The sequence below is a fragment of the Tamandua tetradactyla genome, chromosome 20 (genome assembly GCF_023851605.1).
Source record: "Tamandua tetradactyla isolate mTamTet1 chromosome 20, mTamTet1.pri, whole genome shotgun sequence".
NCBI classification, from domain to species: Eukaryota; Metazoa; Chordata; class Mammalia; order Pilosa; family Myrmecophagidae; genus Tamandua; species Tamandua tetradactyla.
Window position 1 is genome coordinate 3,815,357 of NC_135346.1, and position 17,885 is coordinate 3,833,241.

At 37.7% G+C, this 17,885-nt stretch overlaps 1 protein-coding gene and 1 non-coding gene across 2 annotated transcripts; one reads left to right on the forward strand and one right to left on the reverse strand.

The window, feature by feature from the left end:
• Nucleotides 1–467: 467 nt before the first annotated feature.
• Nucleotides 468–1,340, forward strand: LOC143664772 (olfactory receptor 2T27-like). The gene has a single exon (XM_077138161.1). It carries the CDS (start codon nt 468–470, stop codon nt 1,338–1,340), a length of 873 nt encoding a protein of 290 aa, XP_076994276.1.
• Nucleotides 1,341–7,867: 6,527 nt separating this feature from the next.
• LOC143665115 (U6 spliceosomal RNA) lies at nt 7,868–7,972 on the reverse strand. The gene has a single exon (XR_013166786.1). It is a non-coding gene; the product is annotated as a U6 spliceosomal RNA (small nuclear RNA).
• Between the last annotated feature and the right edge of the window lie 9,913 nt (nt 7,973–17,885).

Genomic DNA, 17,885 nt, shown 5'->3' on the forward strand with positions numbered 1-17,885 from the left:
CAGCTCCATGGAAGACAGGATTGCAATGCACCTTTGTTTCCAGGGCAAAGGAGAAAACTCGATTTCTGTTAAAGTGCAATCAATCAGCAAACAGGAATGGATTTAGGGCAATCCTTTTGAATGCATGAACTATGCTGGTCTACATATAATAAATCACTTAAGTTTAATAAATAATTTGGAGTAAATGGCTTACATTTTCTATGCTCTTTGCATTTTTCAACCTGAGGTAAAGATATGCATATAACTGATATATTCCTAAATTTGAGAATTCTTAATAAAACCCTGCAGGATGTATCAATAGAGAGGCTTGGAAATTAGATGAAAAAAATAATTGTAGAGGAACTTATAATTAATTATTGGTGAACTCTCCCCTATTACCTTTCAGTGGAAGCAGTTGAGTTTAATTGACGATGGCACAGAATGAGACAACAGTTACAGGCTTTGTTCTCCTGGGACTCTTCCCTGGCATGAAGCATGCTGACATCCTCATTGGTGTGGTCATCCTCATCTATGCTTCTGCCCTTGCAGGGAATTCCACCCTGATTCTCCTCATCCTGGTGGATTCCCGCCTCCACACGCCCATGTACTTCCTTCTCAGCCAGCTGTCCCTCATAGACCTGCTCTTCATCTCCACCACTGTCCCCAAGATGGCCATTGACTTTTTCTCAGGGAAGAGAAATATCTCAGACACAGCCTGTGGGGTGCAGATGTTTTTCTTTCTGATGCTGGGGGGAGCCGAGTGCATTCTCCTGACCCTCATGGCCTGTGATCGATACGTGGCCATCTGCCGTCCCCTAAGATACCCAGTCATCATGAGCCAGAGGGTCTGCCAGAAGATGGTGATGGGGTCCTGGGCTGGGGGTGCCCTCAATGCTCTGGTCCAGGCTTCTTACACAATGCACTTACCTAAGTGTGGCCACAAGAAGATAGAACACTTCTTCTGTGAGGTCATGGTGGTCTTGAGATCCTCCTGTGAGGATACCTCTGCATATAAGTTGACAATACTTGTGGTGGGCATTGTGATACTCCTAATTCCCCTTATCACCATCTTTTCCTCCTACACCATCATCTTCTTCACTGTCCTCCGCATGAATTCCCCCAAGGGGAGGAACAAAGCTCTGGCCACTTGCTCCTCCCACCTGATGGTCGTGGGGCTCTTTTATGGCCCCATCAGCTTCACCTACATGACTCCTGGTTCCTCACACAGCGCCCTTCAGGACAAGGCTGTGTCAGTGTTCTTCTCAATCTTCACCCCTACACTGAACCCCTTTATTTATAGCCTGAGAAACAAGGATGTTTGGGCAGCATCGAGGAAGATACTGCAAAGGTGTTTCTTCTAAAATTAACATTTTTGATCTTTGTATTTCACATCTTATGAATTTTGGGTAATGTTTGTCTGTGTTCTTTCTGTTCTTTGTCTCTTAATCTTTCATTCTAACATAAATTTATTTAATATGGTCTGTTTACTCAAATATAGCATATTTTACCAAGTGAAATTGGTGTTCATATACTACAGTTGGAAATGACTTTTAAAATTTCTGTTACCTTTGTTTTTTACCTTTGTTTAAATGTATTTTCAATAATTTCTCTCTTCCCAGGAGATTTATTTTGAAAAGGGGTGTAAAAATTACTTTGTAAAAGATTAAATAATATCCTGGCTTGTGGCATAGTGTATTATGAGACATTATTTCTGCTAATAATGATTCACCTATAAAATTTTTATTGGAAAACAGTACAATGGAAACATTTTTCAAAAAATATGTTAATTTCAGCATACAATAATATCATATTTAATAGTAAAATTAAAAGGGTAAGCCAAAAGACTGCAAGTAATTGTTAAATAGATTATGATTATTAAATAGTACATATTATTTAGTTAGATAGTACAATGCTAATGTTAATATCTTGAAAGAAATAGGCAGGTTAAATCGACCACTAATATCAATACACAGCATAAACTATTTGCCAAAGATTTCCTGCATTATCAATTAACATGTTACTGTTCTTTAAATTTGTGTTACAGCTCCCTATTTTTTCCCGCTCTGTCTGCTGTCCTAGAGCTCCTCTTCTAGGATCACAGCATCCTTTACTTTGGAGAACTGTTTCTTTCTATTCCTGCTTAGATCTACTCTAACAATCAAAAACACTCTAATATTTCTGACCCCAGCTGTGGTCATCTAAATTACAGTTATCAATTGATTTGCTAAACATTATGCAATATTCATGTATATTGAGTTCATGAGCCTAATTTTTGAGTTTCCTGGAATTTCTCAACTGGGTTAATGGTAACCCACACTTTCCAGTGAATCATAAATAGGAAGAATGTGATTCCAGAACTACTAGTAGATAAATTTCCAGTCAAAGGGAAAAAGTACCTGCCTTCAGTAGGAGGTGCTATAACCGGCATAAAAAATAAGTCAAGATGAAAGTAGAGCACAATATTTGCATCCAGCAGTACCTTGGCCCTGTTAGGTTTGATGATGGAAATGAAACCATTCTTTAGAGCTTTGCCACAACAGTTGGTGATTAACAAGTTGGTGGCTGTTCCTTCAGTCTGGGTCCTATCATATAAGTATTTTGAACACATCTGACAGAGAACCTGATATGGATGATGTCACATGAGGAAAAATGCATTCTTGCTCTTTAAACCTTTGAGATTTGAAAGGTAACTTTTTAGTGCATCATAACTTAGACAAGAAACATTGATAGAGATGAAAGTATATCTACTGTTAATAGATGGTTTGAAATATGGTCAACACATTGGGGATGGGAGTGATAAAGGACACAGCATTATGTATAAAGATATGGTAATTTAAATTCCATGAAAAGATGTCTGAACTTATTAAGTGTCTTGTTCGAGCACCCACAAAAGTATCTTGAACATAAAATTAGTAAATACATTTTGTCAAATGAACAAATAAATGGCAGGCCTTATTTCATTTAAAAGAAGGAAAAAAACCCCGCAAATAATGTGCACTATGAACCAGCAGTTTAACTATATCCAATCTGTCCTCAAAGGGCAGCATATTGTAGTAATTATAGCTGAGAAAATTTGGAAATAAATTGGAAGCTCATCAGAAGAATAATGATTTCCACAGCAAGGAGCATTACTCGGTCATTACAAATAACACAAGAGAACACTGCCAGTATACCCTATTTCCAAGAGATGTATTGTGTGAGTAAGAAAACCAAGATAATGTTTATAATGCCACTCACTTTCCAAGCATAAATAGGCCAAAACAAAGACTCAAAATAGTTGGCTGATGTAATTTCAGTTAGTGGCATCCATGGTAATTGGTATTAGTATAGGCAGAAATAAACTCCTCTCTGTAAAAAATCCTCCTAAACCCTCGATTGAGGCCACACTAGACCATATACCCATAATTCTAGATCACAGGACATGCAAGAAAATTACCCTCTATGATTAGAGTTAGCACAACAATGTAAGCAAATTCAGATCCCCGAGAAATGCATGTTTACATTGTCAGATACAGAACACAGAATACATAAACACATAGTAATGAAGGTAAAAAAGATCGTAAATCAAATCTCTTTGTTCCTACTGACTATTTGGGAACCCAGAAAGAATATGGCAGTAGCCTTGATCCACTGTTAGAGGGGTACAGTTTCCAAGAAGAGCTGGACATGGGGCAATGATGTAAATGTACAATCTGAAATCTGGTGGACCCTCTGTGTGTCTGTAACAGTATGATAATTTTATATGAGTAAGGCTGTGGCTTCAATTCCACCTTCTGAATCTGGTGCAATATTTGGTCAGCTCTAAGTCATATGTATACAAGGAGCCTATGGTGGCAACGAAAAGGCACCACTCATATCTCTGACCACAAGCAGAGCAAATAAAGCATGGCCTTATTTCTGAGTCCATCACTGTATTCCTTGCAGGACACAATTTTTGCAGACTGCTCTAACCTAATGACTGAGGTTGAGAGAGATACAATTTGTTTCACAGAACTATTTCTGTGAGACTTAAGACTCCTCTGAAATGTGAATTTAGCTCTGGAGTTCATAACTTACTGGAAAAAATTATAAGCTCTTCATTGTTGCCTGGGACTCCTTTTCTGATTGACTTGGGTTACACCCGCATCAAAGTCTGCTTACCTCTTCTGGATATGTTCTGTTTTTCCCTTATTAGAGTCCAAACCCAAAATAAATCTCTTGCATGTATAATCTCATCTTGTCTGCTTCTCAGAGGATCTAGATTGAAACAAGTGCTACCTCCAAGAAAATAGAGTTATACCATCTGGGGATCTGGGGTGGTGCACTCACCACCTGTTGGGAGGAGAGAACAGCATGCTGACTGGCATGGGGGCACAGACAGACCCTTACAGATGGTGGCAACCTAATGGCTAAAGATTTTACTCATGGTGACCAGGAAAAATGTCTCGGGAGGATACCATTGCACATAATCATTCAGATATTTGAATGGTATGGCAAGGACCAATGTTTACAAAGGAAGACATCATATTTAAATGATTATTGTTGAATTGTATTGACACCCTGAAGAGAGTCAACTGAAAACAACTGACAAGCAGTTAACAGATAAATGTGAACACCAGAGGGTCTCTTTGGCAGCTCTCCAGGAGGTCTTTATATTCTCAAGTGGAGGAACAAGTAGCTAAACAGAAGTCCAATGACTTTATAAAGTCAAAGATTTCCAGTTAAGTTTCAATGCTTAGGTGAGTTAGATTTGTTGTTCAAGTTAGAGCCTTACCAGGAAAAAATCCAAGAACGTGAAATATGGAATTATTACATTGGAAAAAATGATCCTGGGCATTTCGGCTCTGCAGAAATTTCCCAGACCCTCCGAACTTGTAGAGGTCATCCACCTTTCCCTGGTAATGTGTGGCACTTCCACCACAATGGAGAAGATGCAGAGGCCTTTTTCCTGCCTGTCAACAGATAATCACCTGAAGTAAAGCCCCACATCCTCTCCTTGCTGCTGAGTCACACACAAGGGTGAAGTCCCAGAGTAATACTGCTGGAGAAAAGCTGACAAGAAAAGAAAGAGGTCACCCATACTTCTCTAAAAATGAGCAAGCATGTGTCAGTTAATGGCAGGGCAATATCCTTGGGATGAAATCGAAGGTGTTTCTCAAGGAGGTCTAAATGTAAAACGGTATCAGCAAAATATTTTAAGCAGAATACAGGGCTGGATAAGTAATTTCTCACGTTTTGAGATTTAACACTCATCTAAGGAGAACATGTCAAACCAACATCTAAGTGGCTCTTGACAGCTTAGAAAACGTGACGGCCAAAAGTCAAGGAGGTGGAATTTACTCAGTTTCTCTTGAAAGTGTTAGTGAGATTCGGGCAACTGACACATTATGAAATACCAAAGTCTCATTATATGATTGTATTCTAGGGGAGCACACATAATTCACAAAGGCTATTCAAGTGCATTGATTAAATGGGCTTAAGGATAAGTAAGAAGTGCAGTGTTGTTTTCCTCTTCTATAGGCTACAATTGATCTTAGGAGAGGCACAAACACAGCTGTTCTCTTCAATATTCATGGGATGCTGGATCTGTGAAGAAACCAAATGACACCATTTGACTCCTAGATCTAGTATTGTTTAGTCACCTCAAAAGTCTTCAAGATCAAATAAATAGCCAAAGGACTTGATTCATAGGCAATTGTGAATATGACAAATACTGCTTAAAATCCTAGGGGCAAAATAGGCAAGAATCCAATAAGCCTACTATTTAACATTTAAAACTACAGAATAGCAAATGGAAGAGGTAAAGATTAAAGTTGTACACATGGTAGGATGTCATGTTTTTTTATGTTCAGAATAGATTGCTTGAAGAAGTAGTTGGATCCTTATACCAAGGATCTTGCAGCACTGTTGCTAGTACACATTGTGAGTACCACTCAGACCTTCCCCTAATGGCTCTAAGACATTTACTCATGTGACCGAGCTCTGGAAAAAGACAATATCCAGACAATTCAAGGACTACTAGACACAGGGTATGACATGACATTGATAAGCAGAGATCCAAAGAGTCATCAGTTAGAATGGGAACAGAGTGGCCTGTTAATGTATGGATAAATTAAGTTCTGGTTAAAGTCTAAATTTATATAGCTCATGGTTTACATGAGCCCACCTAATGATTATCTTCCCTCTTAGTATGTGATTGAAATGCTATACTTGGCAGTTGGATCAAATCCTAGATTGGATCTTTGATCTGTGGCATAAAAGTTCCTTATTGGAGGAGGCCAAGTGGAAAATAGTTAAAATTTAACATGCCTTTTTATTCTATTACTAATAGTTTGGTAAATTTTGAGTTATCCCACAATTCTATAGACCAACAATCAAAAAGATTTATGAACAAAAGCACACCACTCTTTTATTGGTTAGGGTTCAGGATTTAAGTGCTAATATTTTAAAGAGGATATATGAAATAATAATTTAATTTGCCATATAGGTTTGTATGGTTTATCCCCAAAACAGATCCTATTCAAATGCAAATATATGGTTTCTTATTTGGAATAGAATACCAGGGAGCAGAAGGGAGAGATTGGGGAGATTCAAATAGGAAAATACAGCCAATATAAGTCTATGTTCCCCAGTCACTTCTGTGGATTTATCACTAGGGAATTTCAATGGATCAAACTGAATGCCTCTAAAAGAGGCCCTTCTGATCCATACAGTAAGTATTTATAGATCTCATTTTTCACAAATTGAACTTAGTTGCAAGGTATTTAACACACTACCTCCATCGCAACCTGTCCTTTTGCACCTACTGGGTAAGAGCCAACAGTCAGAGGTAGTACTGCAGAAGCCCAGAGGTAGCTAGTGAAAGACTAGCACAGAACACTCAGTATGAAATAACTTCAGGGTGAGGAGAATTTAGCTGAAAAAGAAGAGTTCACTGAACAATGGCTGATTTTTCTGGAAAGACTTATAGTGTGTGAGTTACAACATCAACACATTTTGAAAAAATCCACTTTATACAGCTCACAGCTGCTCTTTCCCTACAGAAAGCCTAACTGGCAGCCTGTCTTCCAAAGGATTGCAAGCCACCATCGTTGTGGAAGACTCAACATGGGAAGGTAAGGAGAAATCTTACCCTTGGATGCTACAGGGAATCCTATGGCTCTCACTGATCTTTGTCTTCTTCCTCAAATATCAATATTAGTTTCCCTCAGTATTGGCCAGGACAATAGGTCCAAAACTATTGCTGTCTTGTCATTTTATTGTTTCATCAGCATGTGAAATCCAAATGACCAGGCAGCAGTCAAATTTCAGAATCACTGAAATCCTTACTGTAATCCAAAACAGCAAGGTACAGGAAAATAACCATAGAAGCGCAAAGCTATAGAAGAAAGAAACACAATTCCATAGGTCAGTCACTGGAAATATGGTGTGAGTAATCAGTCTTACTTCTTCCTCCTGGTCCCAAGTTTCCCTCATTTTAACTATCTTGAATAAATCATAATCAATCAGGCAATTCCTTGGCATATACTTAATGTTATGAAGATTGGCACTTCATATGTTAGCTGACCTTTGACCACTCATTTAAGCCCTCACCCATTAAGCCAGTTGTACCCATCTGATATGGGATGTGGTACATCTGATGGATTCTATGATCATGAGATCATGTTGCCCTATTATCACCATTTTGTATGTCTTATTCAAAGCTGTATTATCTGGGATCCCCTTTTAGTAAACCAGATTTCCAGTTAAAGTCCTGGTGCTGACAGAGGAAATTCATGAAAGGAAGGAAGAGGAATATCTCCATGAATTTGCAGTGTTTATAGAAAAGAGCTGAATTTGTCCAACCATGAGTCTGTGAACAAATTTTTGCTTGTTTTAATTTTAGTTTTTTCAGTATCTTTTTTTTCAAAAAAATATGAAACACTTCACAAATTTGCATGTCATCCTTGGGCAGAGGTCAAGTTAATCTTCTCTGTACCATTCCAATTTTAGTATATGTGCTGCCAAAATGAGCCATGTGGACAAATTTTTGACCCAGACATGCTTGTTTTGGCATTTCCAATCTTTGCATTCTGGGCCCCTGGACAACTGTGTAACACCTGCCACTGGTCCCATCTCAGACCACTTCTCTATATGTAAGAATTTGAGAATTTTGCCACGCAAAGGAGGACTCCAAGAGACGTTCTCTCATGCAACACGCAAGGGGTTTATTTTCCACACATGTGTGGGGCTCGCTGAACACGCAGGAACAGAGAGCCCCCCGCCTGAGCTTGTAAAAGTTTTTTAAAAGGGGTAAGATGAGGGGGGTGGGAGTCGAGCATGGGTCACAGGTGCTGTTTTGCAAAAAGCAGATAAGAGCAGCTTTACAACAAGCACTTTTAACAGTTTCACAGCGAGCATTTCTAGAGCATGAGTCATGGGAGTGGCTATTGCAGATAGCCACAGTTTTACAACAAGTGATTTAGGCGCAAGGAGTCAAGGGGGGGGAAGGGCGAGAAACAGATAACCGCCCTGGGAAAGTCTCGGATTGTTTATTTTCAACCTGATGGGGCTCATAATTCTTTTCTTTATAATTCTTAACTCACACCAAATGCATAGCCATGAATACAAAATGACACAAATGCTTTTGCTGGATATTTCAGAAGCTAAGATATATGTAAATAGCTAAATTAAGCAGGAAAAATTAGCTACTGTTAAGCTTTATAAAATTCCCTTTTACATATACATAGAATTCAAGGATCTGGGGTACTGCAAAGCACCGTTCATTCAGAGAATTTCCTCTCATGACTCTTCCAGTTCTACCCTTGAGTAGATTTCATGTCACAGATTTACCCTTCTTTTTCCCCTGAACAATTCATGACAATCCATGCATGAAACTGGCCGGCATTTCTTCTCTTCAGTCAGGTGGTCATAAGGATCATTCTACGAGTTCATAAGATGCTATGCTAGGATAAAACGCCAGTGCAACAGAGGTAATGCCCATTGGAGTCTCAGTCACAAGTCTGTGTAATGTGCTTGTACTCTGCATTTTCTAGTGCCCAAACCCAGGTACTGCTCCATTATTGCAGTGAATTCTTATGACGCATACTTGAACTGAGAGCTATGGATTTGATAGAACCAAAACACATGAGATATAGCCAAGTATTCTTTTTATTGTCAGTGATCAGGCACTTTGTCAGTGTCGGATCATAGCAGCTCTCCAACCAAAATTTCCAGACCACTATTTCACTTCCAAAGATGTCTTGCCCTTGATACATAACCTAGATATTCCAGTCTTACTCTTCTATTGGTACTCTGAAGGGACACCATTCTGCAACATCATCTAGCATGGTTGCCTCCAGCCCATTGTGTCTCCTAAATTTCAGAAGCTAAGAGGTATGAAAAGTTACAAGTAGTTTTCATTTATTACAAAATCCTCTATTGGATTGGGTGCACTGAGAAACTAACAGCTTTTTCTTGCTACCAGATGGATGAATTTTTTCATATTATTTCCAAGCGTGGAATAAATCAGGACACTCTTCCAGAATTTACCATGCAGCAGAAATAACTTGCATGCAGGTAGAAACAGTTTGCTTACAGATAAAGCAGTGAAAGAGACAATTAAATCAAAGAATTTCTAGATTTAAGGAATGAGAGTACAAGTGACAGGAAGAGAAAGACTACTTCACAGGGAGTAGATGGAATATTCATATTTCTTTAAATGGGAATATCCTAAAGCCAAGAATGCAAGACCAAGACAAGACTCAATCTCTGAGAAGACAGATAGGAACCCATATTTCACCTCAGGCTGCTTTTTTTCTTTACATGAGGACTAACCTCTGAAAGAGAGAAACAACCAAAACAGACCAAATTTGCCAAGAGATAAAAAGTATTTTCATATTGGTTTGATTGTTTTTGCTGGCTCCTGCCACTCAAGAAATTCTAGGTCATATCAGTAGCTGAACAAAAACCTAAGAACCAAATAGATCAGGGATGACATACCAAAGGTAACATGTTAATACTAAAATGTAGTTGCAAAAGGAATTTATAAGTGAATATGAAAACAGGAAAGTTTGGGCAATACAATGGTATTAGGAAAATCTTCAACGATTGTGGTGGCTTGAAGATGCATGTGCCTGAAAAAAACCTATTCTCACATATAAGCCACTCCTGTGTATGTGAACATATTGTAAGTAGGACTTTTGATTATGTTCCTTTAGTTAGGTCTGGCCTACATCTATCAGGATGGGTCTTAATCCTACAACTGGAATCCTTTGTAAGCAGCGTGAAATTCAGAGAGAGAAAGCCATAGCAAACAAGAAGCTCAAAGGAAACCAGAAGAAAAGGGAGAGATGAGGTGACAAATCACGTGCCTTCCTATATGACAAGCTGAGGACGAAGGACTGCTAGCAGCCAGCATCAGAACACCACCGGTTTTTGTTAGAAAGATTTACCTTAATGGCATCTTGATTTGGACATTCTTTTATCCTTAAAAACATGAGTAAATAAATTCCCATTGTTTAAACCAAACCACTGCATTGGAATTTCCTTGATCACTGCAAGGAACTTAAACCATCAGTAAAGAAGATGAGATTTTAGAAAAATAATTTTTAAAAGTGATCTTTACTGGGATGAAAAGAAAATGGGGAAATGTGGAGGAGCAATGAATGCACAATCAGTATGAGTAGGAATTAACAAACAAGAATATCAATAAACAGAGTGAAACTTGAAAAGGAGCCAAATGGAAGCCCTGGAAAAAACCACAATAACCAAAACAAAAAATTCCATAGAGGTTTTCTACAGAAGACTGGAGCTGGATGAAGAAAAAAATCAGTGAATTTTAAGAAAAGACAATTAAAATTAAGCAGGCTGAGAAACAAAAGCAAAAGACAATGGAATTAATGCCTTGTGGGAAAAAAATTAAGCATATAAATATTTTCATTATGAGAACCTAGAAAGAGAATAAAGAGAGAAAGGAGCATAAGGAATATTTAAATAAATAATGGCACAAAACTTCCCAAAGTTAATGAAATGTATGCGAACACACATTCAAATAGTGCAACAATATCCAAAGAAGGTAACTTCAAAAAGAGCCATATACAGATGCATGGTGGTCAAACATTCAAATGCCAAGAACATGGAAAGTGTTCTACATCTGGAAGAGAAAATTAAAATATTACATTCAAGGGAGCCCCAAAGAATGAACCGATTCACTGTAGAGTTCTCACAAGAAACCAGGAGGCAACAAGGAAGTGGCATGAAATATGTATGTACTGACAGAAAACAATTCTTCTTTTTTTTTTACTTTTTTATTATTATTGCCTTTGTATCAAATAAACATTTTTTCTTTAGTCTCACATATAAGGTAAAATTCTAAAATATTAATTACCATTTATTTTCAGCACCCTGAAGTAATGACATTCCTCTGTTCTTCCTCATGCAAAAACATTTTTTATATTTGTACATTTAGTCACAATCTTTATACACTCTAGGCATTCCTAGATTATAATATCTCAGTCTTTATCATCTATCTTAGAAAACAATTCTTGACATGAAGTTTATATCAGCAGGATTGTCTTTCAGTACTAAGAAATTAGGATTTAAGGGATGATGATGGTTGTTGAGTACTTTGGTTTGCTAAAACAGTTGGAATGCATATTACCAGAAATGGAATGCCTTTAATAAAGGGGTTGCATTTTTGCATTTAAAATGATTATTATGTTACAGTTCTAATGCCATTAAAATATACAAACTGAGGCATCCAGGTAAAGATAACTTGATTCAAGAAAGGCCAATCTGAAAAAGCATGAGGCTGGTGTCTGCTGGTCTTGACTTCTGGTTTTAAACTGCTTCCCCTGAAGTGTTTTCTCTCTGTATCTCCAAAGGTCTCTGTCTGTGTCAGCTCTGAAGCTTTTTCCAAAATGGTTCACTCTTAAAGGACTCTAGTAAGTGATCCAGCTTGAATGGGTGGAGAAACAGCTCCATGCAAACCACCTAATCAACACATGCCACTCACAATTGGGTGGGTCACGTATCCATGGACACAACTTAATAAAAAAGATCCCATCCAACAATATTGAATCAGGACTCAGATTAAAATCATATTCTGTTAGATCACACAATTAAGTATACCAAACTCAACATAAAGAATTTATGGGACACAGGAAAGGTCTTGTTCAAAGAGAAATGTATAGTTATAAATGTGTACAGTGAATAAGAAAAGTGATTTCAAGTCAACCATCTAACTTTGCAATTCAGGATACAGAAAAAGAAAAGTAAACTAAATACCTAGCTAGCAGAGGAAAAAATAACATAATGATTGTAGCAGGAATAAAAGAAACAATAGAAAAGCAATTTTGATGGTCAATGATAGCAAAAGTTCATTCTTGAACAAAATAGAAGATGTGAACTTTTAAAATCATTCATGAAAATGGGGAAATTACTGCAACCATTCATACAGATATAAAAATGACTACAAGGAAATATGATGAACAACTGCACAAAATCAAGCTAATAACCTAGTGGAAATGAACACATTCCTAAAAACACTCATGTTACTAAACTAAAGAAGGTATAGAAAAATCTGAAAAGACCAATAGCGAGTAAAGAGATCAAAGGAGCAATAAAAAACTTCCCAAAAAGAAAAGTTCAGGGTTAGAGAGTTTCACCAGTGAATTCTGCCAAATACTTAAAGGATTCACATAAATCCTCAAACTATAATAAAAAACAGAAGAAAAGTAAAATACTTTCTAAATGATTCTAGAGGTCTGTAATACCATTACAATAAAGACAGAAAAAGTCACTGCAAGAATAGAAAACTAGAGACCGGTATCTCTTAAGCATATTTATTGAAAGTAACATCAACAAAATATTAACAAACCATATCCAACATTATATGAAGATTTGTATACATCAGTACAAAGGTCAAATTATCTCTTTGTTGTCAAGGTGGTTCAACATGAGAAAATCAATGTAATTCACTGAATTAATAACATGAAACGGGGAAAAACACGATCTCAAATAATGCAGGAAAACATTTAACAACAAAGTTAAACATACTTTCATGATGAAAAATAATTACTTAGGAATAGAATGGAAAGCCTTCAATATTGTAAATATTTGTGAAAATCTCACAGCTAGCATCTTATTCCAAAGTTGAGGACTGAACATTTTCCCATAAGATCAGGAGAAATACAAGGATGTCTGATTACGCCACTGCTATTCAACATTCTCTAAGTTCTATTCAGACAAATAAGACATACAACTGGAAAGGAAAATATAAACTTTCTTTGTATATTTTCATATGGCACAACTCTTTGTACAGAAAATCCCCCCAAAAATATGTATGTGCACACACACACACACACGCACACACACACAAATCTTACCAGAGCTAATGGATGAAGTCATCAAAGTTGTTGGTAAAGAACAGTCAGTTCTTTTACAACATCTCAAGTCAGTTTGGTTTCTATACACCAGAAATTAAGTATCAGAAAAAGACGATGACATAATAATTATATTGATAATACAAAATGACAAAATAAACTACCTAAGAATGAAACTAGACAAGGAAATGAAATGCTTATACACTAGAAACTACGAAATATTACTAAAAAATTAATGAAGACCTAAATAAATAGAAAGCCATACCATGTTCACAGGGTAGAAGACTTATTATTAAGATGCTGTATTAGAGATTGAAAAAGAGAGAGATTGATATTGGGAATTGGCTGACATTGCCGTGGGACTGGCAGACCAACATTGTACTGGGAGGGGTGCAAGTTGGAAATTCCATTCAAGACAATGTTAAATTCCCCAGGAGATACAAGCAAGATAAAATGGCAATGGATATTCTTACTTGTAACTTCTAAAACTCTCAGTTCTTGCTTTATGACCTCCAATGGATCGGCTGAGGAGATTCCTGTCGTTACTAAAGGCAACTTCCTTTCTGGACTGTAGATGTAATCAACCATAGATGCATCAAATGATTAGTGACTTAAATCTACCTATGCATTACCCTCAAGGTAATAATCAAACCAGGCTTACTTGACTGGATACCATAACCTAGTCAAGTTGATACATAAAATTAACCATCCCCGACTACAACTTTTCAACTAGGTCCCAATGCATGCATCCTAAATCATACTTAATTTTAAATAAGGACAAAATCATTATTCTTATTTTCATTTAACAAAATTCAGCTGTCCTGCATACAACCAAAAAACCACTAGTTGTTTCCCCAGAAGAAGATGCAAGTCCTGGTTGATGTTGATCCTAATACATGATATCCCTTAACTTAAATACTATGACATAAAGTGATAAGAGAGAAGAAAAAACCAAAAATATTTACCTTGTGTTTATATATAAATATATTCATAATAATCCATAACCTTATTACTCCTTCTTTCTACAACTGATCTCATGGATATAGCTGGTATTTATAACTATTTCAGTTCCCATTCCATATCTCTTTTGCTCTCAACAAGCAGAGAGTATGTCAACATGTCATCAATCCTTGCCTCCAGAGCCTCAATACTGAAGGGTCTTGGTCATGTGTCTGGGTTGGGTTGCTGTGGTTTTCCATTAACTTTGTTCACAGGGCACAGTAGTAATAAGGGACAGGCCAAGTGGTCTCCTGTATTCCAGGCATAGACTTTTAAACATTTATTTCATTGTAGCAGTCATAGTTCACTTGAAAGCCACCATTAATCACCTCAGACCTTAGAGTAAGTCCTGAGTTCCCTGTTGATTCAAAGTATGAAGGGTCTATTGTAGCCAGTTTCCAGTTTTAACTTTAAGTTCAATGGGATCACTCTTGGGTCTCCTGTTGGAAGCACAACTCCTATTGGAACTAAAGTGCCTAGCCAGCAGAGCATAAGAACATGGGAAAAGGAAGCAGAACACTAGTTTTTCTAGTGTATCACTAAGGATGATAGTGAGAAACACCCCTACCATTTACACCACTGGAATCTTGGATCTGTGGCTCCTGGCTATGGGAGATTGGCACTGCAGGTTGGGCACTGACATAGCACAAACGTTTTTCTGGAGAACATTGCCCAGGTCTGCAATGAACTGCCACCCAGTTGGCACTGCCATTGGGTCTTCACAAAGCCATAACATGATTCTAGCAATTCAGTGGCTTCAGAATGATGGAGAACATGGTATGATCTGTGAATTCCATGAGTCTAGATCCATTGCCAAGCTTCATTAGTTGTGAAGTGGACTTATCCATCAGAAGCAAATCTGTGTGGAATATCATGGTGATAGATAAAGCATTCTCTACTTCCTGGGATGGAAATTTGGGGAAAAATATTTCCTGCAAGGAAAGCAAATTCATAACCAGAGTACATGTCTACTCCATAAACAAATAAGAACATCGTTTCCATGAATGAAGTGGCCCAATTTTATCAACCTGCCACCTAGTGGCAGACTGATGACCTCAGAGAATTGTGTAATATCGAGGAATGAGTGTTGGTTTCTGCTGCTGGCAGATTAGACGCTCAGCAGTGGCTTTAACCAGGTTGTCCTACGAGAGTGAAGCCCATTTTTGTGATCCTTTGTGTAACCTAAATTCCTTCCACCAATACCACTTTGTTTATAAGTCAACTGACCAATGACAGGAGTGTCTGGGGAAAGAGACTGACTGGTACTCATAGAATGGGTCCCACTATTCACATAATTATTAAAATCCTTCTCTGCTGAAGTCACCAGCTGGTGAGACTTCACATGAAACACAAATGCTTTCATGTTCCTGGCCCACCCCAAAATATATATCCACATGGCTCTCAAACAGACCTCTTTGTCATTACTTTTCAAAGCATTTTCTTTAAAACCCTGACCATCCTACCAAACAATTGGCCCATGGATCTGTGTTCAAACACTCTTCCAGGGTCATCCCAGCTGCACACATATAGCTCAGGGTCTCAGAATCTAGAAATAACTTTACAACTTCAGACTAAGTGTGTCTGCTATGAGGGCTTACAATCTAGGCTCCAGTTTTCTTAAAAGTATTTTATGAATGCATTGAAGCAACTAAAAGGAAAAATCTGAGATGGTAGAATGGTACCATGTGAACAACGCTGGGATCTGTTCTGTAACTACTTGTTGAAGTGTGCTTTGTTAATTATTACTTTTTTATTTCCTTGCTTTGTATATTTATTTTTTACAACAAAAACTCTTAAAGCAAAATGAAACTAACAAATGCTCTTCCAGTCATTTATCCTTCAACGTCAAATGAATGGCTATATGCAGTGCTCATAATTCTATACACTGGGAAGATTTCCTTTCACTACTGTTTTTCTGGGATGTCACAGAATGGGGAAGTAATACTGCAGCTGCAAAACTTTAGGCAACATCTGCATGTCCTGCAGAACCATTTTTAAGCCAAGTTAAGTTATCTTTCCCTCAGTCAACTGATCACAGGAAACTCTCAAAGAGAGCATTGCTCTGAGTTTGGAGTAGGTAATGTGGCAGGGGTGGGAGCCATGGGCATTTGGGTCACTTAGTCTTGTAAATTACTCGTGCTTTTAGGGCATTCTTCAGGCCAGATGACATAAACCACATCCATTTGATGGTGTGTTTTTGGGTTCGCCCAATTTTATGGCTTGTTTGGTTATACAGCATGCCATTCTTGATGGGAAACTCAGGTCTCATGGTAAATTGTTGGCCCATTATTAAATAAAAAGTCCCTACCAGGCTCAGAACCAGGCCAAAAGCTCTTTCTCAAAAGTGAGTAGTTATATGCACAAGAAGGCAAGGCTTTTTTTCAAAATCCTAAGCTTCACTACCCTGATTCTTGTTGTAGGGTCAGATTACGGGCTCTCAACACCATCACTATCAGACACTGACCCTTCAAGCACCTTTGGATCTGCTGGTCGATATGTGCCAAAAGGCAGAGGAGCTTGCATGGTAGTTTGGATCTGTGGCAAAGCCTCTTATGTTTCAGTTCCACTCAAAACTAGCAGCTTTATGGGTGACTCTGTAAGTAGGTCATAGTAGTATACCCAAGGGAAAAATATATTACCTCTAAAGTCCAAAAGTTCAAGCAAAACACTGTGCTTCCTTTTTGGTTAAAGGAGGGGACAGATGCAATAGTGCATCCTTCACCTTAGAAGGGCATCATGCCCCCACACTGGACACCAAGAAATTTCAATGAGGGAATGGGCTCTTACTTTTTTATCTCTTACCTTCTGATATGCAAATGCCTTATCAATAAGTCCTGAAGAGTTTCTCCTTCTCAATAACTAGGACCTATGAACCAATATCATCAATGTAATATGTCATGTGAAAGGGAAAGTCAATACAAACCCTGTAGACTAGATCATGATATGGGACTGGAGAGTCAGTATACCCCTGAGTAAGGACAATGAGAGTTTATTGCTGGCCTTGACAGCTGAAATCATACTGTTTTATTAACAGGTATTATGATGAAAACATTTACAGAAAAACAGCTGCATATGGCTAAACAAACTGTGGTATAGACGTACGATGGAATATCATGCAGCTGTAAGACAGAATAAAGTTATGAAGTATGTAACAACATGGATGGACCTTAAGGACATTATACTGAGTGAGATTAGCCAAAAACAAAAAGACAAATACTGAATGGTCTCACTGATATGAACTGACATTAGTGAATAAACTTGGAATATTTTGTTGGTAATAGAGACCACTAAGAGATAGAAATAGGGTAAGATATTGGATAATTGGAGCTGAAAGGATACAGACTGTGCAACAGGACTGAATACAAAAACTCAGAAATGGACAGCACAATACTACCTAACTGTATTACAATTATGTTAAAACACTGAATGAAGCTGCATGTGAGAATGATAGAGGGAGGAGGGATGGGGGCATAAATGAAATCAGAAAGAAAGATAGATGTTAAAGATTGAGATGGTATAATCTAGGAATGCCTAGAGTGTATAATAATAGTGACTAAATGTACA

What these genes read in the sequence shown, in the direction of transcription:
- LOC143664772 (XM_077138161.1), top strand. Translation starts at nt 468, where the DNA reads ATGAAGCATGCTGACATCCTCATTGGTGTGGTCATCCTCATCTATGCT.